Source organism: Ylistrum balloti, unplaced genomic scaffold, assembly GCF_031769215.1.
Source record: "Ylistrum balloti isolate Yb309-2 unplaced genomic scaffold, AGI_CSIRO_Ybal_v1 Utg370010, whole genome shotgun sequence".
Lineage (NCBI taxonomy): Eukaryota > Metazoa > Mollusca > Bivalvia > Pectinida > Pectinidae > Ylistrum > Ylistrum balloti.
The window spans coordinates 601,698-626,430 of record NW_026782083.1 but is presented as its reverse complement, the minus strand read 5'-3'; the positions used below and the strand labels follow the sequence as shown (position 1 = coordinate 626,430).

At 37.7% G+C, this 24,733-nt stretch overlaps 1 protein-coding gene across 1 annotated transcript; it reads right to left on the bottom strand.

Annotated features, from left to right (window-relative positions):
- Positions 1 to 2,497: 2,497 nt before the first annotated feature.
- On the bottom strand, positions 2,498 to 22,243 carry LOC132548405 (excitatory amino acid transporter-like). The gene is made up of 12 exons (XM_060212270.1): positions 22,182 to 22,243; positions 19,035 to 19,234; positions 14,108 to 14,182; positions 13,749 to 13,871; positions 13,207 to 13,297; positions 12,988 to 13,030; positions 12,437 to 12,548; positions 11,074 to 11,200; positions 10,203 to 10,436; positions 9,442 to 9,636; positions 9,358 to 9,396; positions 2,498 to 2,633 (listed from the first exon to the last, which is right to left on the bottom strand). The coding sequence occupies exons 1-12, from the start codon at positions 22,241 to 22,243 to the stop codon at positions 2,498 to 2,500; spliced, it is 1,437 nt and encodes a 478-aa protein (XP_060068253.1).
- Positions 22,244 to 24,733: the final 2,490 nt, after the last annotated feature.

Genomic DNA, 24,733 nt, shown 5'->3' with positions numbered 1-24,733 from the left:
ATTTTGTCAGTATTAAAAGTTGTATGTCGTCCGCGCTTTTGGAGCCAACGATCACTCCACAAGGAGTGTGCTGACATATAACTATCAAGAAAAAATAGAGATAGCCCAAATATACTTAACTGCAGGTATTAGGAAACATCAAAGAAAATACCGGTATGTCACCAAAATCTTGTTTCAAATCAAATTCGATGAGACTAGCGCAAAATGTGAACAACGGTGACTCCTAAAAATTACAAACAGAAAAAGACCAGATGTTCCGGAAGGTTTAAGAGTTTCTGATTCAACGGCGAAAATCGCCATGTAAATCTTTATAAAGGGACGTCTTGTCATATTATCAAATGAGATCAAGGTAAACAGCAACGGAACTTCCAAACACATTAACGAGGACCAAACACGTCCAATTTCATATCGCACAAGAAAGATTATTATGTACTGTTAAACTTCCCAATAATCTTCATAAGCCGGTATCTCTCGAAACCTTTGGATATCGAATCAACAACACAATCTAAACACAATAGACTGGCGATTCCAAATGCCGTTATCAAGATATGGATATCTAACAGTACGGATGATGAAATCGTCACGTTTATCATGCAGATTGGTGGTAAACTGTCCTTATTGGTATTGTTTTAGGACGGCACTGAGGTAAGCTGTATATGTCTTTCGTTAAAAATAACCTCTTATACGAAGTGATGCGACACTGATAAACGACAATATGAAGTAAGGGAGAAAAATATACTTCTATTAGGTATATCAGTCTTCGGAGGAACACAAGAGGACAAAATACTGCTTAACATAGATACGAAGTACGGGAGAAGAAATGACCGAAAGGTCAACAGATTAAGATCATTCAATTAGTACTTACCAGCTACCTACTCGCTAATGTCATTTTTAATGGTTCAAATTACGTGGATGAACCAAAAAGGGATTCACGTTTCACGGAAGTCATCAAATGATGTATTCTTTTCTCTATCTAGGTTATGTTTGAAGTATTTTTCTCGATTTCATGCCATAATCGAAAATTGCGATAGAAGAACCCAACAAAAATACCAACCTTTACAGAATAGCATCTAAACATCGGCGACCACACGGTTAAATATGACACAGGACAATTTATGTAAGTGAATGACACGAATGGCATACCCTTGAACTTTGGAAACAATGATAACGTAAGATAGCTTATGATATCTTTTGATAATGGGACGATGTCATGTTCAGTAATCACCAGCAAACAGGAGGTTCTCGTGATGAAAGATTCATTGACGGACGTCACTCATTACCAAATTTAGATGCTCCTACGTTTAAAAACAAACTATGACTCTATAAAGCAGTTCATACTTTGTTGGCAGAAATCTATGCACTATGCATCGTGTATAGGTAATACCTCCATTCTAATGCGCTACAGTAATATAAGACTATGGAGATAAACATGTAAGATGTCTAATGTTTCCAACTATTTTATGTTATCTCGCATATTCACGACTTTTCTCTGCGATGTATTCTTATGTTATTTAGTCAACATGTTCTTGCAACGATTGATTTTCGCGACAGTTTGATATCGAAAATAAATATGTTGTTTGAGAGTATGTTATATCTGATATATTATATAGAATCTCATGACTGTAGAAACTTTCATATAAACCAAAGTCATGTGACATTAGCAGGTCACCTGTACACCAAAGCACGGCACGCCATCTAGTCATTTTCATCATCGAAAATTTCTATCAAGGCCAATCCTCCGAACCAGCAAGTGGACATTTGGTTCTAGCTTTATGTACTTGTTCATGCGTAACACTATTGAGATGTTACGCCTAACAAAACCTCATATACATAGGTAGACACTGCCAAGCAATCTTAGCATAATAAAATAGATAATGCGAGAAAATTCAACAGGTCCTATATATTTGCTGAATGCTGCCAACAGATAATTCGATCAACTTTTTATCCGTTTAGAAAACAGTTGTGTGGTCAAAGGGGAGGTAACCAGAAATTAGCAGTTGAAAACTATCAAAGTCATTACGTGACAAGATAATCTCGTATAAGTAGTGGAAGTTGAGGCCACTGACATCACTCACAAGTTCTACACGTGATAGTTGAGTAATAGTTTCATTCATCGTTTGGCTGTATTATATCTTAGTCTAAACATGTATTTCAAGGTGCTATTCAGTTGCGTGTCTAATGGACATGCATATCGAAGTCAATACATAATGTGAATACATTTCTTCGAATAAAAATAATTCCATTTTGATAATAGATTTCTCATAAAACGATCTTAAATCTGAAAATGTCAATCACAGTTCTTAGATATAATTGCTTGCTTTAAACCGTACAAAAATAAAGCATTTAAAATTAAAAAAAAAAGCTTCAAAGCAATTGGAAATACAGAAAAAGGACATTTCCTCTGTAATATGATAATCCAGCCTTTTGATTTCGTTTGCTACATCAATACAAAATATCAGTAAATATATAAATATCATATGAATAAGTGCTTTTGTTATTATGCACGTCCTGTCTCATCAACATCATCCTTCCTGATCGATTTAAGCCCCCGTAGCTGTGGAGCACACAGTTTGTCCACCACGATAGTACACGTTACCATATGTAACATATTACATGACGTCCGCATCCGATCTCTGAGAAATAAACGAATTTTAAATTTAAAAAATGCGATAACGGTTGTATATACTTTAGGCTGATATCTTGATCCTATAATAAGAGTGTATGTGAAAGTGATGATTGGCCGAAAAGGACATTATTGGACACGAACTTTTAACGATAAGCACTAATTCTATAATGAAAGGGTTGAAGGTACTTAATTTGATACATTGCACATCCTCTTAGTATGACCAATGTATATACCTAGTTTCATTGCCCTAGCTTGAATAAAAGCAAAGTTATGTCCTGGACACAAAAGGTTAAAACAGGGGGCAATAATTCTGTAATCAAGGGGTTGCAGGCCCTGTGTTTGTTACACTACACATCCTCCCAGTTTTAATACAAGCAAAGTTACACTTCTGACAAGATTTTTTTTAAGCAAAACGCAATAACGCTATAAACGAGGGGTTAAGGACCCTGAATTTGGTATAATGCACATCTTCTTAGAATGATCAATAACTGACTAAGGGATATTAGTGATCAGAATCTGTGTTGGTGTTCTTGGATTTTTACTGTGCAACACTGAGGATCCTACTAATTACCTTAGGTGGTAAAAATTATGCTTCTAGCAGTTATCTCCCATATATTTATGGCTAGCGATGAATATTTAAATGTTGTGTAACAAACCCTATGTCTAAATTAAGTACTCTATATGTTCAATGTGTGTTTTTCTGTTAGGAGAGTTCTACTAAAGGCATTGCCTGTTGTTCAAGCCTCTTGCTTGTAAACAACTATTGTTTGTAAACAATGGAATCGTAATCAATGTATACATTCAGTTTCATTATCCTGGGTGAAATTAAACCAATTTATAATTAATCTCTGGACATGAAATTTCACCCAAGGACAGTAACTATGTAATTAATGAGGTTCTTGCCCTGAAATTTGTACACTGCACCTTACCTTTGTATAACCATTGTATACAACATGATCCTAGCTTTACTGTAGGCAAAGTTATTCTCTGGACATAAAAGGACGGGCGAGACGGCGACTGTATACTCTCCCAAAAGATCACTAAAATCTCCCATAAAAAGTATCGCGAAACACATCCTGTTTAAAACGACCGCTTCCCTAAGTTAATTATATCTTAACGTGAAGAAAATGAAATTTCGTTGTCATTACGTGCCACAAATATCGCCATTGATGTGAGTTATACTTCCGTATACCATTCCAGTGTCACTAGTACCCCCACTGATGTGTGTTATACTTACGTGTAACATTCCAGTGTAACTAGTACCCCCACTGATGTGTGTTATACTTACGTGTAACATTCCAGTGTACCTACTACCCCTACTGATGTGTGTTATACTTACGTGTAACATTCCAGTGTAACTACTACCTCCACTGATGTGTGTTATACTTACGTGTAACATTCCAGTGTAACTACTACCCCCACTGATGTGTGTTATACTTACGTGTAACATTCCAGTGTAACTATTGCCCCTACTGATGTGTGTTATACTTACGTGTAACATTCCAGTGTAACTACTACCCTCACTGATGTGTGTTATACTTACGTGTAACATTCCAGTGTAACTACTACCCCCACTGATGTATGTTATACTTACGTGTAACATTCCAGTGTAACTACTACCCCCACTGATGTGTGTTATACTTACGTGTAACATTCCAGTGTAACTAGTACCCCCACTGATGTACGTTATACTTACATCTAACATTCCAGTGTAACTACTACCTCCACTGATGTGTGTTATAATTACGTGTAACATTCCTGTGTAACTACTACCCCTACTGATGTGTGTTATAATTACGTGTAACATTCCTGTGTAACTACTACCCCTACTGATGTGTGTTATACTTACGTGTAACATTCCAGTGTAACTACTACCACCACTGATGTGTGTTATACTTACGTGTACTATTGTAGTGTAACTACTACCCCCACTGATGTGTGTTATACTTACGTGTACTATTGTAGTGTAACTACTACCCCCACTGATGTGTGTTATACTTACGTGTAACATTCCAGTGTCATTGTACCCCTACTGATGTGTGTTATACTTACGTGTAACGTTCCTGTGTAACTACTACCCCCACTGATGTGTGTTATACTTACGTGTAACATTCCAGTGTAACTACTACCCCCACTGATGTGTGTTATACTTACGTGTAACATTCCAGTGTAACTACTACCCCCACTGATGTGTGTTATACTTACGTGTGTTATACTTACGTGTAACTACTACCCCCACTGATGTGTGTTATACTTACGTGTACTATTGTAGTGTAACTACTACCCCCACTGATGTGTGTTATACTTACGTGTACTATTGTAGTGTAACTACTACCCCCACTGATGTGTGTTATACTTACGTGTAACATTCCAGTGTCATTGTACCCCCACTGATGTGTGTTATACTTACGTGTACTATTGTAGTGTAACTACTACCCCTACTGATGTGTGTTATACTTACGTGTACTATTGTAGTGTAACTACTACCCCCACTGATGTGTGTTATACTTACGTGTAACATTCCAGTGTATACTTACGTGTAACGTTCCTGTGTAACTACTACCCCTACTGATGTGTGTTATACTTACGTGTACTATTGTAGTGTAACTACTACCCCCACTGATGTGTGTTATACTTACGTGTACTATTGTAGTGTAACTACTACCCCCACTGATGTGTGTTATACTTACGTGTAACGTTCCTGTGTAACTACTACCCCCACTGATGTGTGTTATACTTACGTGTACTATTGTAGTGTAACTACTACCCCCACTGATGTGTGTTATACTTACGTGTACTATTGTAGTGTAACTACTGTGTTATACTTACGTGTACTATTGTAGTGTGTGTGTTATACTTACTGTACTGATGTGTGTTATACTTACGTGTAACGTTCCTGTGTAACTACTACCCCCACTGATGTGTGTTATACTTACGTGTAACATTCCAGTGTCATTGTACCCCCACTGATGTGTGTTATACTTACGTGTACTATTGTAGTGTAACTACTACCCCCACTGATGTGTGTTATACTTACGTGTAACAACTGTGTGTTATACTTACGTGTAACATTCCTGATGTGTGTTAACTACTACCCCTACTACTGATGTGTGTTATACTTACGTGTACGTGTAACTACTATTCCAGTGTAACTACTACCCCCACTGATGTGTGTTATACTTACTGTAACGTTCCAGTGTAACTATGTGTGTTATACTTACGTGTAACTGTAACTACTACCCCCACTGATGTGTGTTATACTTACGTGTACTATTGTAGTGTAACTACTACCCCCACTGATGTGTGTTATACTTACGTGTAACATTCCAGTGTCATTGTACCCCCACTGATGTGTGTTATACTTACGTGTAACGTTCCTGTGTAACTACTACCCCCACTGATGTGTGTTATACTTACGTGTAACATTCCAGTGTAACTACTACCCCCACTGATGTGTGTTATACTTACGTGTAACATTCCAGTGTAACTACTACCCCCACTGATGTGTGTTATACTTACGTGTAACATTCCAGTGTAACTACTACCCCCACTGATGTGTGTTATACTTACGTGTAACATTCCAGTGTAACTACTACCCCCACTGATGTGTGTTATACTTACGTGTAAAATTCCAGTGTAACTACTACCCCCACTGATGTGTGTTATACTTACGTGTAATATTGTAGTGTAACTACTACCCCCACTGATGTGTGTTATACTTACGTGTAACTTTGTAGTGTAACTACTACCCCCACTGATGTGTGTTATACTTACGTGTACTATTGTAGTGTAACTACTACCCCCACTGATGTGTGTTATACTTACGTGTACTATTGTAGTGTAACTAGTACCCCCACTGATGTATGTTATACTTACGTGTACTATTGTAGTGTAACTACTACCCCCACTGATGTGTGTTATACTTACGTGTAACATTCCAGTGTAACTACTACCCCCACTGATGTGTGTTATACTTACGTGTACTATTGTAGTGTAACTACTACCCCCACTGATGTGTGTTATACTTACGTGTAACATTCCAGTGTAACTACTACCCCCACTGATGTGTGTTATACTTACGTGTAACGTTCCTGTGTAACTACTACCCCCACTGATGTGTGTTATACTTACGTGTAACATTCCAGTGTAACTACTACCCCCACTGATGTGTGTTATACTTACGTGTAACGTTCCTGTGTAACTACTACCCCTACTGATGTGTGTTATACTTACGTGTACTATTGTAGTGTAACTACTACCCCCACTGATGTGTGTTATACTTACGTGTACTATTGTAGTGTAACTGATGTGTGTTATACTTACGTGTACTATTGTAGTGTAACTACTACCCCCACTGATGTGTGTTATACTTACCCCCACTGATGTGTGTTATACTTACGTGTGTGTGTGTTATACTTACGTGTAACTTCCTAGTGTAACTACTACCCCCACTGATGTGTGTTATACTTACGTGTACTATTGTAGTGTAACTACTACCCCCACTGATGTGTGTTATACTTACGTGTACTATTGTTCCAGTGTGTGTTATACTTACGTACCCCCACTGATGTGTGTTATACTTACGTGTACTATTGTAGTGTAACTACTACCCCCACTGATGTGTGTTATACTTACGTGTACTATTGTAGTGTAACTATTGTAGTGTAACATTCCAGTGTAACTACTACCCCCACTGATGTGTGTTATACTTACGTGTAACATTCCAGTGTAACTACTACCCCCACTGATGTGTGTTATACTTACGTGTACTATTGTAGTGTAACTACTACCCCCACTGATGTGTGTTATACTTACGTGTAACATTCCAGTGTAACTACTGTGTTACCCCTACTGATGTGTGTTATACTTACGTGTAACTATTGTGTTATACCGTGTGTAACTACTACCCCCACTGATGTGTGTTATACTTACGTGTAACATTCCAGTGTAACTACTACCCCCACTGATGTATGTTATACTTACGTGTAACATTCCAGTGTAACTACTACCCCCACTGATGTGTGTTATACTTACGTGTAACGTTCCTGTGTAACTACTACCCCTACTGATGTGTGTTATACTTACGTGTACTACAGTGTCCTACCCCCACTGTGTAACTACTACCCCCCCCCACTGATGTGTGTTATACTTACGTGTACTATTGTAGTGTAACTACTACCCCCACTGATGTGTGTTATACTTACGTGTACTATTGTAGTGTAACTACTACCCCCACTGATGTGTGTTATACTTACGTGTACTATTGTAGTGTAACTACTACCCCCACTGATGTGTGTTATACTTACGTGTAACATTCCAGTGTAACTATTGCCCCTACTGATGTGTGTTATACTTACGTGTAACATTCCATTGTGTGTGTGTTATAACTACTACCCCCCTACTGATGTGTGTTATACTTACGTGTGTAACTATTCCAGTGTAACTACTACCCCCACTGATGTGTGTTATACTTACGTGTTGTAGTGTAACTACTACCCCCACTGATGTGTGTTATACTTACGAGTACCCCCACTGATGTGTGTTATACTTACGTGTACTATTGTAGTGTAACTACTACCCCCACTGATGTGTGTTATACTTACGTGTACTATTGTAGTGTAACTACTACCCCCACTGATGTGTGTTATACTTACGTGTACTATTGTAGTGTAACTACTACCCCCACTGATGTATGTTATACTTACGTGTACTATTGTAGTGTAACTACTACCCCCACTGATGTGTGTTATACTTACGTGTACTATTGTAGTGTAACTACTACCCCCACTGATGTGTGTTATACTTACGTGTACTATTGTATTACCCCCACTGATGTGTGTTATACTTACGTGTAATTTTCCTGTGTAACTACTACCCCCACTGATGTGTGTTATACTTACGTGTACTTCCAGTGTAACTTGATGTGTGTTATACTTACGTGTACTATTGTAGTGTAACTACTACCCCCACTGATGTGTGTTATACTTACGTGTACTATTGTAGTGTAACTACTACCCCCACTGATGTGTGTTATACTTACGTGTACTATTGTAGTGTAACTACTACCCCCACTGATGTGTGTTATACTTACGTGTACTATTGTAGTGTAACTACTACCCCCACTGATGTGTGTTATACTTACGTGTACTATTGTAGTGTAACTACTACCCCCACTGATGTGTGTTATACTTACGTGTACTATTGTAGTGTAACTACTACCCCCACTGATGTGTGTTATACTTACGTGTACTATTGTAGTGTAACTACTACCCCCACTGATGTGTGTTATACTTACGTGTACTATTGTAGTGTAACTACTATGTGTGTTATACTTACGTGTACTATTGTAGTGTAACTACTACCCCCACTGATGTGTGTTATACTTACGTGTACTATTGTAGTGTAACTACTACCCCCACTGATGTGTGTTATACTTACGTGTACTATTGTAGTGTAACTACTACCCCCACTGATGTGTGTTATACTTACGTGTACTATTGTAGTGTAACTACTACCCCCACTGATGTGTGTTATACTTACGTGTACTATTGTAGTGTAACTACTACCCCTAACTACTACCCCCACTGATGTGTGTTATACTTACGTGTACTATTGTGTGTTATACTTACGTGTACTATTGTAGTGTAACTAATACCCCCACTGATGTGTGTTATACTTACGTGTAACATTCCAGTGTAACTACTACCCCCACTGATGTGTGTTATACTTACGTGTACCATTCCAATGCCATCAATACTCCCACAGACTGATGTGTGTCGAAATAAACGAAAAACAACTTGTCTACAATTAATTACCCAATCATTATGACTTCAGAGACGGAAGGATATTGCCCGTTCATAGAGATGATAAACAATGCAGAAAGGCTGATGAAATAACAGCTTCCGGCTCTACACAGTGTGACGCTGAATGGAATGGCAAAGCTGGACACTCGTTTGTCAACGTGATGGGTTTCCTCGCAGACTGTGATCATTTCAGGCATACCCACCATACTAAATGGAAAGAATTCAACTAAAATAATACTTATAATCAAATTGGTTACCTAAATGAACCAGGACCAATTGTAAACAAAATGTCGATTAGAATTTTAAACTGTTGATAATCTAAGCGTAAATGTATAAAGGAGGAGGTTATGTTCTCTTTTGTATGGCAAGCTATCACCATGCAGGTAAATTCAACAGGTTCCATATATCTGCTGTTAAATCTGTTATTTCCCTATTACATCTTCTTGATTCAGGCCACTGCCATCACTCACAAGTCCTAAATGTGATCATTGAGATGCAGTTAAATCCAATGTTTGACCCTACTGTATCATATTCTATTTCGATAAGAAAACTACACAGAAGCTCCGAATAGCATTCCGGAATATCTTTAAGCATGTTCTCCTCTCTCAATATATGCTACGTTTCTGGTAAAACCATGGCAACAGAAAGCCAGTCAGAGAACACTAACTTGTAAACTAAAATCACTTCAAAGAATTACAGCGGTATTTTGAAAGTTCGGGCGATTAGCTCAGTAGGAATGTGAATTGAATTTCCCGTTCATTATTCTTACTTACGAGCTAGGAGGACCGAATACTGCCATCCAGGGCCGTGCTGTACTCAGGAGGAATGTGAAAGGGTTCTTCCGTATTGCCAAGAAGTAGATGGAAGGTATGAGCAAGAGCTGTTGTATGAGGTTCCCAACTGTGAAAGTGATGAGGTACATGCCAAGGCTTCTAAACGTGTCCTCCAAGCTCTCCACCCGGAGTACAGATACACAAATCAGACTGGCCACGCCCACAGGGGTCGACCTAGATCAAATTGACATTTCCTTGTACAAAAGAGCCGAAGACGTTTCATTTTGATTTCTGTGAAAGCGACAATTCAGGATGATAATGACATACCGTTCTCGTCTTTATCACAAAAAATCATATCATCCGATTCATCTGTATTTTTGCATTTATATTGTTCATGTTCGGAGAGCGTGACATCCTCACAACATTTCTAAGGATGATGAAGACCTTGTCAGTATGTCAATCGATTGGTCGATTAAAAGTTACCGTGAGATAAATACAAGGAGATCAAATGTGATCGTAAACTTGTATGTTTTTTAAACTAGTCACTGTCGCAGACATCAGAAGGTTGACAAATTGTAATCTGGTGTAATCCTTTCAAATACGTTGTATACAGACGTAAAATATAGTATACGGTTCTAAAACATCGACTTTCCTCATAAAGCAGCAATAACACACTTAACTTTTGTTTTAAGGACAACACGGTGACGTTTTAGTGAAGATAAACCAGGATTATTCACACTGATATATGATAATATCAATAAAAAGTTATATATATATATAAGACTGATCACCTTGGAGGTTAATCCCATTTTACTACATACACACGTGTTATTACGATTCTTTCAAGGAAAAAAGTCATGAAACTGCTTACCAAACAAACCATCTCATGATTCGGATGAAGATATTGGATGTGGCCTGGAAGAATGGAACAAAGTTGGTGGATGATTCCTTTACGGTGCTGGCGGCCAACCCAACCACAGCCGAGATCAGGATCACTCCTGGGGACCGAAACGATAAAACGTCATTATTATATACATCATACACCTGGTGCAAGATACCTGAACAGCTGCAGTGTACAAGGTTCACATTGGGGTATTGGTAGATGGATGACCTCAAAGACAAATCTTTCTCAAACATAAAACGCCTGACGATTCATAGACCGATAACCACAACCGCCTGGTGTACAAAACATGTATCATTTTTCATAACATTTTTTCACAACAGTGCTTCACTTAATATATGTAGGGATGACCGTGCCGATCTGTGTGTACAAATTACCACACTTAGCTAATCAGTTTTGCCATTTAAATTATTCTTATTATAAGCTGATGGTAAGGAAACAGACACTCCTCCTTTATATTGGATCCTTAAACTTCATTCTATATAGACAAAATTTATATCGGGAAGTTTAACTAAATCTATATATTTCAACTGATTACTACTGTTCCTGGTATGATTAAATCAGGATTACAGTCCTATTGTGATACTGTAATCATTTGTGTCCTAAAATTCGAATTAATAGCATGTATTTTAAAGAATTCAAAAGAAATTTTTGACAATCTTGAACATCTGGTCTGTTAAAGTTTCCCTTCCACAGCAAATATACCAGAGTGTTTCTCTTTATATATTACATAAACCTAATCCCAACGTAAGGAACGCATTCATTTTCTGCTAATGCGAGTTTTCTTTACAAAGAGAGTGAAAGCCATCTCTAGTATACCGTCTGAAAATCAGCGAAAGAAAAAATCACAGGTCCCTGTGCATAGAAAATAAGACCAGGTTTTTCGGATTGGTACGTAATGTCAGGTTCCCAAATAAGGCAAGGGTAACAATAACGAAATAACTAGGCATACTAACGAATTCGAAAATGTTCAACTTCATATCGCGCAAGGAAATACAATAAACCATTGTCAATAAGGACCATTTAACTTCGCCATAAATTTCCTTCTGCATCTCTCGAAACAAAACAAAATTAATGAGATAAGCAAGATAATTTCAATTTACGTAATTTTCTAATTCAACCTTACCATTCATGTTTTCCTAATCTTTCCGTGTCACATTTTATTCAATATTCTTCATGTTTTTCACGATATTACAATTACCACGAGATGTCGATAGTCAAACGACAAACTTACCATACAAGGTTTGTAACTAAAGAACACTCTCACGTGATATATTAATATATGTACCGTTACATGTGTATGAATATGGCTCTAAGACAATTGACTACTTACCTAATACATTTGTGCTGTTGGCCACTCCCACATGGCGAACAAAGACCTGTACTGTGACGTTTGTCCCGTTATTTTCCGCCACAGAGACTGTACTAGTGTATCGGGTCTGGGCCTTTATAACACAAAGTCGTTAAGGTCAAATTTAGAATATTCTTTTTATCAGAGAGGATTTGATTCAAAGAGATGTATGAAGTTAAATCAAATTTCACACCTTTATAACAAATAAAAAAACAACAATCAATTCCTACTCAATAAAAATTGTTGTGGGGGATATACTGGAATCAGTCTGTCTGTCTGTCTGTCTGTTTGTAGAAAAAAGAATTGTCCGGACAACACCTGAACGTGTTAACTAATTTCTTCTTGTGTGTGATGGGATATGAATGGAATCCATTTTATTAATATTGGTCAGAAGAAGAATCTTGTAAGAATCAGATTTACATTTGATCGCATGAAGTTATGATAACCCATTTAAAGTGTGAGTTATCTGTGGTCTACATACCATGGTACAGAGAAAGACGTATGCCTTTAACAAGCTGAAGTAAAGTACTTACTTTTTGAAAGGTCGTAGTAATGATATTATCCGGTATAATATTTCTGTAAAGAAATAAATCGTTTATTTATGTTGATTGAAATGCTTCTAACAGCCGATGTCAAATCATGACAGCTTATCGGCGACAAACATTTGAACAACAAGTAAGCGAATATGTCTGAATAACAATTTATGTGGCATTATGAGGTATTATCATATCACATTACTGTCGATGGTGTACCGTAGTAAGTCGGCGAACATATCCTGTGTTTGTAGGTGTTGAGAATCTGGACTGGACCTACTGTGGACATTTGGGCTGGTAGTGTCGCCACCTGACAAGTTTAGCATAATAATATTAAGATAAAAATATTTCGGCAATCACTGTAGGTAGAGACAGGTAGCCACCTGGCCAATTAAAGAACATAATGATATTAAGATAAAAATGTTTCTGCAATCACTGTAGGTAGAGACAGGTAGCCACCTGACCAATTAAAGAACATAATGATATTAAGATGAAAATGTTTCGGCAATCACTGTAGGTAGAGACAGGTAGGATGAAGGGATATTGATCAAGCTTTATGATATACAATGGTAAAATTTGACACATTGATCATAACACAGACGAAGGAATAGCGGGGGATATGATTAAAACAAGGGATACAATGATGCCGAAATCAAAGGTATCGAAATTGAGAGCAGTCTCTGAACATCAGACAGATAATGACTATAATCAGGATTGGTTTCAGTGATGGGATTGTAGTTGATTGTCCTATGACTACTTACCCAAACTTAAAATGAAGTAGGCCAAGATTCCCATAATAGCACCAAACAAGTTGGCCATCACGATGAAAGTTATAGAGAGGATGCTGATTCGACCGTTAGATTTGGGATCAGATGTTGCTGTACCTGAAGGTAAACTAGTATACATATCATGTCTTAACCATATTTGTAGAGAAAACTTCGATCACGAAAGCTTAACTGATCACAAAGGATTTCACCATTAATATATCAGTAATGACGAAACATTATGATAATATTCTGATTTTCGTTTCCTTGGTTATTCTCTTATCGATAAGATGATGACATAACGATTAAGAGGTGTGCTTAATACAGGTATAACTTGTTACCACACAAAACTTTACCTGCTATAATGCTGCCTGCGATGAGAGGTATTATGGTCATTTTAAGCATGTTCATGAACATTTCTCCTGGTAAACCTGAATAAACAGAGTTCAATCATAACTTAATCCTTCTCATGTAGAACATCCAAAATGTATCGACAAGAATAAAACTATTTAGAATTTTTGGTTTGTTTGGTAACTTTCTAAAAGTACTTCTTTTGTCTTATTCTAAGATTATTCTAAGCACAATTCGTATACGAAAAACATATATCGGTATTCGATAGAATTCGGTTAGATATAGTAATGTATCTGCAATACATCAGTATAACAAGTTCTTAGGTCATGTGTCCTTCACAGTAATGTGTCTGCAATAAACTAGTGTATCAAGTTCTCAGGTCCCTGTGTTCTAAACATTAATGCCTCTACAATCCACCATTGTTACAAGCTCTCAGGTTCCTGTGTCTTACACAGTAATGTGTCTACAATGAACCAGTGTTACAAGCTTCTCAGGTATCTGTGTGTCTTACACAGTAATGTGTCTAACCAGTGTAACAAATTCTCGGGTCCCTGTACCCTACACACCAATGTGTTTACATGAACCAGTGTCAAGATCTGGTCCCTGTGTCCAACACAGTAATGTGTTTACAATGAACCAGTGTAACAAGATCTCAGGTCCCTGTCACCTACACTGTAATGTGTTTACAATGAACCAGTGTAACAAGATCTCAGGTTCCTGTGTCCAACACAGTAATGTGTTTACAATGAACCAGTGTAACAAGATCTCAGGTCCCTGTGTCCTACACAGTAATGTGTTTACAATGAACCAGTGTAACAATATCTCGGGTCCCTGTGTCCAACACAGTAATGTGTTTACAATGAACCAGTGTAACAAGATCTCAGGTCCCTGTGTCCAACACAGTAATGTGTTTACAATGAACCAGTTTTACAAATCCCCGGGTATCTGTACCCTACACACCAATGTGTACCATGATTTCGGGTCTTTGTGTCCAACACAGTAATGTGTTTACAATGAACCAGTGTAACAAGATCTCGGGTCCCTGTGTCCTACACAGTAATGTGTCTACATTGAACCAGTGTTACAAATTCTCGGGTATCTATACCCTACACTGTAATGTGTCTACAATGAACCAGTGTAACAAGATCTCAGGTCCCTGTGTCCAACACTGTAATGTGTTTACAATGAACCAGTGTAACAAGATCTCAGGTCCCTGTGTCCTACACAGTAATGTGTTTACAATGAACCAGTCTAACAAGATCTCAGGTCCCTGTGACCAACACAGTAATGTGTTTACAATGAACCAGTGTAACAAGATCTCAGGTACCTGTGTCCAACACAGTAATCTGTTTACAATGAACCAGTGTAACAAGATCTCAGGTCCCTGTGTCCAACACAGTAATGTGTTTACAATGAACCAGTGTAACAAGATCTCAGGTCCCTATCACCTATACTGTAATGTGTTTACAATGAACCAGTTTTACAAGATCTCAGGTCCCTGTGTCCTACACAGTAATGTGTCTACAATGAACCTATGTAACAAGATCTCAGGTCCCTGTGACCTACACTGTAATGTGTCTACAATGAACCAGTGTTACAAATTCTCGGGTATCTGTACCCTACACTGTAATGTGTTTACAATGAACCAGTGTAACAAGATCTCGGGTCCCTGTGTCCTACACTGTAATGTGTTTACAATGAACCAGTGTAACAAGATCTCAGGTCCCTGTGTCCAACACAGTAATGTGTTTACAATGAACCAGTGTAACAAGATCTCAGGTCCCTGTGTCCAACACAGTAATGTGTTTACAATGAACCAGTGTAACAAGATCTCAGGTCCCTGTGACCTACACTGTAATGTGTCTACATTGAACCAGTGTTACAAATTCTCGGGTATCTATACCCTACACTGTAATGTGTCTACAATGAACCAGTGTTACAAATTCTCGGGTATCTGTACCCTACACACCAATGTGTAACATGATTTCGGGTCTTTGTGTCCAACACAGTAATGTGTTTACAATGAACCAGTGTAACAAGATCTCAGGTCCCTGTGTCCAACACAGTAATGTGTTTACAATGAACCAGTGTAACAAGATCTCAGGTCCCTGTGTCCTACACTGTAATGTGTTTACAATGAACCAGTGTAACAAGATCTCAGGTCCCTGTGTCCTACACAGTAATGTGTTTACAATGAACCAGTGTAACAAGATCTCAGGTCCCTGTGACCTACACAGTAATGTGTTTACAATGAACCAGTGTAACAAGATCTCAGGTCCCTGAACCAGTGTAACAAGATCTCAGGTCCCTGTGACCTACACAGTAATGTGTTTACAATGAACCAGTGTAACAAGATCTCAGGTCCCTGTGTCCAACACAGTAATGTGTTTACAATGAACCAGTGTAACAAGATCTCAGGTCCCTGTGTCCTACACTGTAATGTGTTTACAATGAACCAGTGTAACAAGATCTCAGGTCCCTGTGTCCAACACTGTAATGTGTTTACAATGAACCAGTGTAACAAGATCTCAGGTCCCTGTGTCCTACACTGTAATGTGTTTACAATGAACCAGTGTAACAAGATCTCAGGTCCCTGTGTCCAACACAGTAATGTGTTTACAATGAACCAGTGTAACAAGATCTCAGGTCCCTGTGTCCTACACTGTAATGTGTTTACAATGAACCAGTGTAACAAGATCTCAGGTCCCTGTGTCCAACACAGTAATGTGTTTACAATGAACCAGTGTAACAAGATCTCAGGTCCCTGTGTCCTACACTGTAATGTGTTTACAATGAACCAGTGTAACAAGATCTCAGGTCCCTGTGACCTACACAGTAATGTGTTTGCAATGAACCAGTGTAACAAGATCTCAGGTCCCTGTGTCCAACACAGTAATGTGTTTACAATGAACCAGTGTAACAAGATCTCGGGTCCCTGTGTCCTACACTGTAATGTGTCTGCAATGAACCAGTGTAACAAGATCTCAGGTCCCTGTGTCCAACACAGTAATGTGTTTACAATGAACCTACACTGTAATGTGTTTACAATGACCAGTGTTACAAATTCTAGATCTCAGGTCCCTGTGTCCAACACAGTAATGTGTTTACAATGAACCAGTGTAACAAGATCTCAGGTCCCTGTGTCCTACACAGTAATGTGTTTACAATGAACCAGTGTAACAAGATCTCAGGTCCCTGTGACCTACACTGTAATGTGTTTACAATGAACCAGTGTAACAAGATCTCAGGTCTCTGTGACCTACACTGTAATGTGTCTACAATGAACCAGTGTAACAAGATATCAGGTCCCTGTGTCCAACACTGTAATGTGTTTACAATGAACCAGTGTAACAAGATCTCAGGTCCCTGTCACCTACACTGTAATGTGTTTACAATGAACCAGTGTAACAAGATCTCAGGTCGCTGTGTAATGTGTTTACACCAGTGTAACAAGTATCTCATGTAATGTGTTTACAATGACAAGATCCAGTGTACACAAATGTGTTTATCCAGTGTAACAAGATCTCAGGTCCCTGTCACCTACACTGTAATGTGTTTACAATGAACCAGTGTAACAAGATCTCAGGTCCCTGTGACCTACACTGTAATGTGTTTACAATGAACCAGTGTAACAAGATCTCAGGTTCCTGTGACCTACACTGTAATGTGTTTACAATGAACCAGTGTAACAAGATCTCAGGTCCCTGTGTCCTACACAGTAATGTGTTTACAATGAACCAGTGTAACAAGATCTCAGGTCCCTGAACCAGTGTAACAAGATCTCGGGTCCCTGTGTCCTACACTGTAATGTGTTTACAATGAACCAGTGTAACAAGATCTCAGGTCCCTGAACCAGTGTAACAAGATCTCAGGTCCCTGTGACCTACACTGTAATGTGTTTACAATGAACCAGTGTAACAAGATCTCAGGTCCCTGTGTCCTACACTGTAATGTGTCTACAATGAACTAGTGTAACAAGATCTCAGGTTCCTGTGTCCAACACAGTAATGTGTTTACAATGAACCAGTGTAACAAGATCTCAGGTCCCTGTGTCCTACACTGTAATGTGTTTACAATGAACCAGTGTAACAAGATCTCAGGTCCCTGTCACCTGCACTGTAATGTGTTTACAATGAACCAGTGTAACAAGATCTCAGGTCCCTGTGACCTACACTGTAATGTGTTTACAATGAACCAGTTTTACAAGATCTCAGGTCCCTGAACCAGTGTAACAAGATCTCAGGTCCCTGTGTCCTACACAGTAATGTGTTTACAATGAACCAGTGTAACAAGATCTCAGGTCCCTGTGTCCTACAATGAATCAATGTAAATCAATATAACATGTTCTCAGATCTCTGTGTCATACATAGCAATATGTCTAAAATACACCAGAGTAACAAGTTATCAGGTCTTTGTGTCCTACATATCAGTATATCTACAATATATCATTGTAAGTTCTTGGGTATCTGTGTCATACACCGCAATGTGTCTACAATACACCTTGTAACCATTTCTTAAGTCAGTGTATCATACAAAGTAATGTGTCTATAATACACCAGTGTATCATCGTTTCGAGTCTCTGTGTCCAACACAATAAACCTTTGTTCTCAGGTTCGTGTGTCCTACATATATCACTATATTTAGAATGCACCTGTGACGAATTCGCAGGTTCCTGTGTACTATATAGTATTATATCTACAATACACTTGTCTTCATGTCTCTATGTCCTATATAAAAACGTATCTACAATTCACACGAAACTGATTCACATGTACCTATGTACTATATAGTTATATATCTGCTATTGACATGGGACAAGTTCCCTGTGTCTATTGAGTGATATATTGAGTATATCTACAATACACTTGTCACATGTTCACAGGTCCCTGTGTCATGTAATAATGTATATATGTAGTTCAACTGCCGACGTACCAAGCCACATTAGAGCGTCGGCTGATAAGTCTGCTGATCTGAGTCCGAACCCAAGTCCGAACCCTGTGGCAACACCAATAACCACCAGTATTAGTAGAGCATTTCTCCTCAGACAGGTTCGGTGTTCTCCTTCATCTTCATCGTCGTCGTTGATACAAATAGACATGTTATCAGGGTTTCCTTCGGTGGTTGAAAAAACTCTGCAATCAAAAAGTTAGGTGAAACCTATTGATTTAATGAAACGTTTAAAATGTTCCGACAAGTTTCTATTTTTTTTTCACTAAACCAAACCGTGGTTGCAGCCCTTATTATTATAAATATAACCACAAAAAATCGATATACGGAATCAAAACTCAATTTATGGATAAGACATAGGTACAATAAAAGTCATGCAAAAGTACAAGGAAAATACTAACACATGTTCCTAAACGGTTAGCGTCCACCCTTCATTCAAGTAATGTCACGTTCTCAACTGAGAAACATGTCGATAATAATAGAATATTACGTTAAAATACACGGTCTGTATCAAAAGGATCAAGTTATGGATGCCTTATTTGCAGGCACGATAACATGTTACCTTGGGAAACGTAGAGTATAAAATCAGGATCAATATGGGATGTTGGCTTTGACAGATTCCTAGTGTAAAACATTACTAATGTTAATAGCTTCCACTAACTTATTTTCAAACACGAAATTACCTATGATGTTTACACACAATTTATTCAATATGATCAAGTGTACTCAATTCCATAATTTTAGCGCAAGATGTCGGTAACCGGAAAACGCACAACACTTGGTTTCGAGAGATGTAGATTGATGAAAGTTGATGACGTCATTAGGAAAAATATGCGGCCTCTAGAGATGGTCAAGCTATTGAAAACTGAAACATTTCATATGACCACGTGACTACTGATAAAATTCGGTTGTCGTCAGATCAACATAGATACATCTACCAAACTGTTTACATTACTACACTGAAAATACTTGGACTCTTTATTTGAAATGATCTCTTTCAGGCATAATGGAATTTTGCCCACGCACCAAATCAAATACAAAATGGTGGTTCTGTAGCACCTTGAATAACTAACCATGTTATAGAGTTAAAAAAATTCAAAAGGTCCATATGGCCTGTGTCATAACCATAGGCGTATGACAGGTTTCAGTTTTTCATCTGAAAAAGGATTAAAACCTCCGCGATATTCTGGTTGATTAACAAGTATCAGTTTGACTATATGGTGGTAAATATGTATCAAAATATTGCAAAATAAATGATATAGTTTCAAAGTGAAAACGTATAATTTTTTTTTTTTGACATTTTTAAAAAAAAAAAATTCAACTTGGACAATTTATCCAAAAACTAAAATATGTACTTCCAGTTTGAGTGCCCCAACATCTTTATATATTATTTTGCCCTTGATGTGAAGAATATTTGGTGAAAATTTCAGGAAAATCGAGATCCGTTAAATGTGTCATTTATACAGCCAAAAGATTAGTATTTCAGTTTTAGTCGATTTTGTTGGGGTTCGACAGGGGTCAATATTTCCTAAACAAAAATCTGTTTAAACGATGGTGTAAATAGACATAGGATGTCAGTTTTGAATAAGTAGATTATGCTGCATGTTTCCATGAAAAAATAAATATAGATATTGTTAACTGATAAAAATTAACAATCTCGAACTTGAAAAAAATATTCAGCAGTTTCTCAGATATGAAAAGTTTTCTTGAAAGAAAAAAAAAATTTCCGTTTTCAGTGCATTAAATATGAAGTTCCATATCTGAAGCGTATACAATGAAAATTGATAACAGTAAGCAAAATTCCATTGTTCCTGAAATAGAATTTTTTAAGTTAAACAATTCATATTTCATGCCAAGTGAAACAAAACATTGAAGAATTTGTATATTTGATATCATCACGCCACTATAGTCAAACAACATGTCCGTAGGCCTGTGTGTAGGTTGTGTTACAGCGCTACATAAAGCAGTGTCACTGTTCATGTAGCTTATGATAATGGTCATGGAGAGCGTCTGATCATGTTTCATTTTTACTTTATTTTGCAATTTTGAGACATAAATAGATTATTGTGTTTACTGAACCAATAGCTGTTTCATCCCAAATATTTGTTCTTTTCAAAGTGACCAGAAAACTACAACAAAGCCACTGTTCTCCTGTTTAAAATTCATTATAATCAAAAGTAGTATGAATTATGAAGACTAAATATTCATCGTATACAGGGACAGTAATTAGCTTGAAGCTTCGTCTGTCCTAAAGAAAATAAATTGACCTTGATTGATAGGAAATGTTTATTCTAAATATTAATGCAATTTGGAATGACTTATTTTACGCTATTAACTTTAAAACAAGAAAGCTGTGGTTGGATGTTGCTTGGTCACATATTAACAATGTGGAAGACTAAGATAAATAACTGATACCTGCTTTGCGCACATCCATGATCAATCAACGCATATGAGGAGAACATTCTTCATAGTGCATCAGCTTAAAAGTTTTAATGTTGCAGTTATTCAAAATGTGTTGTTAAATCAAATTACAAACTATATAAAATTAACTAGTGCTAAAATCTAACCTTCTAGATTTTCAGGGATTTAATTTCTGACCTGAATCATTAGAGCTATGAGCTTCCTTGCCATAAATCGGTCAGGAAAATTGAACATGTTTTTTCCTAGAGAAGTCTTTGGTAGTTGTACGGTGTTTACAAATCGACATACCATTTGTTACACCTCACAGAACTGTTTTTACTCAAACCATTTTTTAATATCGAGTATCAAAAATTGGAATCTTTTACCTCACGAACTTAAGGGGATCAATTGTTTTACTACTTTTAAAAGACTACTAGTCAAACTTTTACTTGATTTGTAGACAATTTTGCAAGATACTGCTGCTTTTACTATTTAGAGCAACCAAGTCTTTTATTTGTACACTGTATACTTTTCAATAATGTATGTAATCATGTAATTTTTATCAGGTATCCAACAGATGAAGTTTATTGTTTACTCATACATGTTGTTTTTACTAACCCATTGATATGTACTTTTACTAACAAGAGGACCATGTGTTAGATAAGCCTTTGGCTTAACATGTATTTATCCTCTAAAATAAAGATTTTTATTATTCACATGGTGGGTACTTACGCTTGAACATATTCTTCACCACAATATTTCCTTCCATTTTTGTCCATTCTGTACGACGTCATTCCTGTGTATCCAGGTATATATGTTAACACATAGCGACATCGGGTTTCACTCTGACCTCGCTAACACTGACAGTGTCAGGTGTTCTTACCGTAATGTAAAGAGGTGTGTCTCGCAATCAGCCCGTACAATATGAAATATACTTAATGCAGTTCACGTACGTTTATGTTATGATTCTTTCGAAATGACACGCATTAGAACATCGCAAGCCTACTCTTTCACGGGTCACACGTGCTTTACCATATTAGTATAGATGTTAACCCGTCAATGTAAAAACCACAACACAAATTGACCTTCCTTCTCTAGAGGGTCAGTTTTAGGTGGACCTGTAGTAGCCGGTGTTTTAAGCTAGTTCAGCAAGGGAATTTGTCCGCGGTGGTCACCTCACAACTTGGTTGCATTCTTATACTGGATACCGCTCATGTTATTGAGGAGGGCCATAGATGTACCTGAAAGCATCAAAGGTCCCGTTCTTCTTCACCTTCTGACAGACGTGTTAATTAAAATGGGATAAAGTGAAACATAGGATGGAAGTATTGATCTGCTCTGTCCAAGTTTTCTCGTTTAATGTGACATTGTCCTTTTTAGACCAATGACCCAAGACCTATACAGCAGTGACTTGGTTGAAGTATCAGTACTACTTAACGGTCGAAGCCAAGCCATGTCTCGGTTATAGCGAATGTTACAACAGATGCGATTTGGACATCCCAGGTACAGAGGATGTCTCCCTTGCTTTTCGCAATAGGTGTGAAGGCGAGCGGTCTTAGCCATGTTATATGCAAATCAATCCACTGATGGAACAGTTCTCATGAAGCCAGTCTCTGACACTGCATTTTATCCAGATGCGATTACAGGTTGCTCGTCCATTTGAGCTTGGCTGGCGCTGGACAACCATCATGTTTGGAGATATTGGAGTGATGACGTAGTGTCAGATTGGTCTATTGGTGATCGCTGTCTGATTACTGTAACATCTAGTCTATTGGTAATTAGTTTGGAGGTCGGTCATTTAAAATGAGTATTCTTTGACACGGCAAGGGGAGGTAGCAATGGACCGCCAATGTTGGTGTCCATCAGAGATAGAATGGTGGAAGAGACACCCCTGCCTTGTGCATGTTGAAGTCAGGATTTTGATACTAGAGAACAGTGGAAGACTTGTGGGCTGTGCGCAGTGTTTGTGAGTGTACATGCAAATATGTTGTGCTGCACTACACGCTATGATTGATTGATCGTAAGCAACGCTTGTCATTCAATGCATAACACTGTTCTGTTTATTAGTGTATTTTATATTGAGCATTATCATAATACCAGCTTTCTCATTTAAATTCCAACACTGAACAAAGATAAGCAAAAATTTGTTCCTGGCTCGCGAAGTCTATATAAAAAATGATCACAAAAACTGTTCATCGATTCCAGTTAATGGTCTGCTTCCTAATGTCTCCATCTATGTATTACTCCAGAGAAGACAATTCGGTTAGGTGCGTATATTTCATTATTTTACTGTGCCTGTTGAATAACGACGAAAAGCGCTCATCCTGGTGAGAAAGGCAATCCATTGAGACAAACCAAAACCCTTAAAATACATCATGCTCTTTATTTCACAATGAGTTGGAAGCACTTTCACGTGAGGTCTTTCACGTTGAATTGGATGCATCATCACAATATTTTTATGACCTAGGAACAACCAAACTGCATTCATAGAGTTGTCAAGATTGTAATAAAACATCATTGAATGTTTCCACTATTAATTAAGGTAGAATACAATTCTCTTTTCATAATTGGTTTCTGTATTATTTTCCGATTTTACAAAGAGAAACTATCAGACGTCCTGCAGTCACTAATACCAATATGTTACTGATTCAATATCATGGCCCAGGGCGTCTTGGTGAATGACCAGATATATAACAAAATTCGAACTTTATTGAATTATGGGGTTGGTGCATCTGCCTATCTAGATTTTAATATTTTTTTGATAGTTTACCTGATCTGAATGACCGGCCGGCGAGCTTATGCCATTGGAATAGTCATGAACGACAGAGCAGATTTTGACCAAATGGTCGGAAGCATCCTTTGGAAGAGAAGGAAATAATTTGATATTAAATGAATGTCTAGTTCCAAATTCTTTAAAACCGTTCCTCTTCTTGTCCCAATTTAATACCAAACATCCTTTGATGAAGGAATAATTTTGTACAAGAGGCTCACAAGGCCTGTATCACTGTTTTAATTCCTTGAAATTGCTTCATCTGAACTAAATGAAAAGCATATAAAAAGATTTACGTCTATTTCCCCTATTGGGCCCCTCCTCTCTATCCCGTGCAGATCAGATGCACTGTTTATACCTAATTTATTCCCCTTTACCAAAGAATCACAGAGTCCATGCATTCCTAAAGAAGAACATCTTTTTTTTTAAAAATGCTCTACTTCCCTTTTGGGCCCTGTCCCTGGAGGGGCCCAAAGATATTCCATTGATACTAACTTGATTAATCCACCGTTTA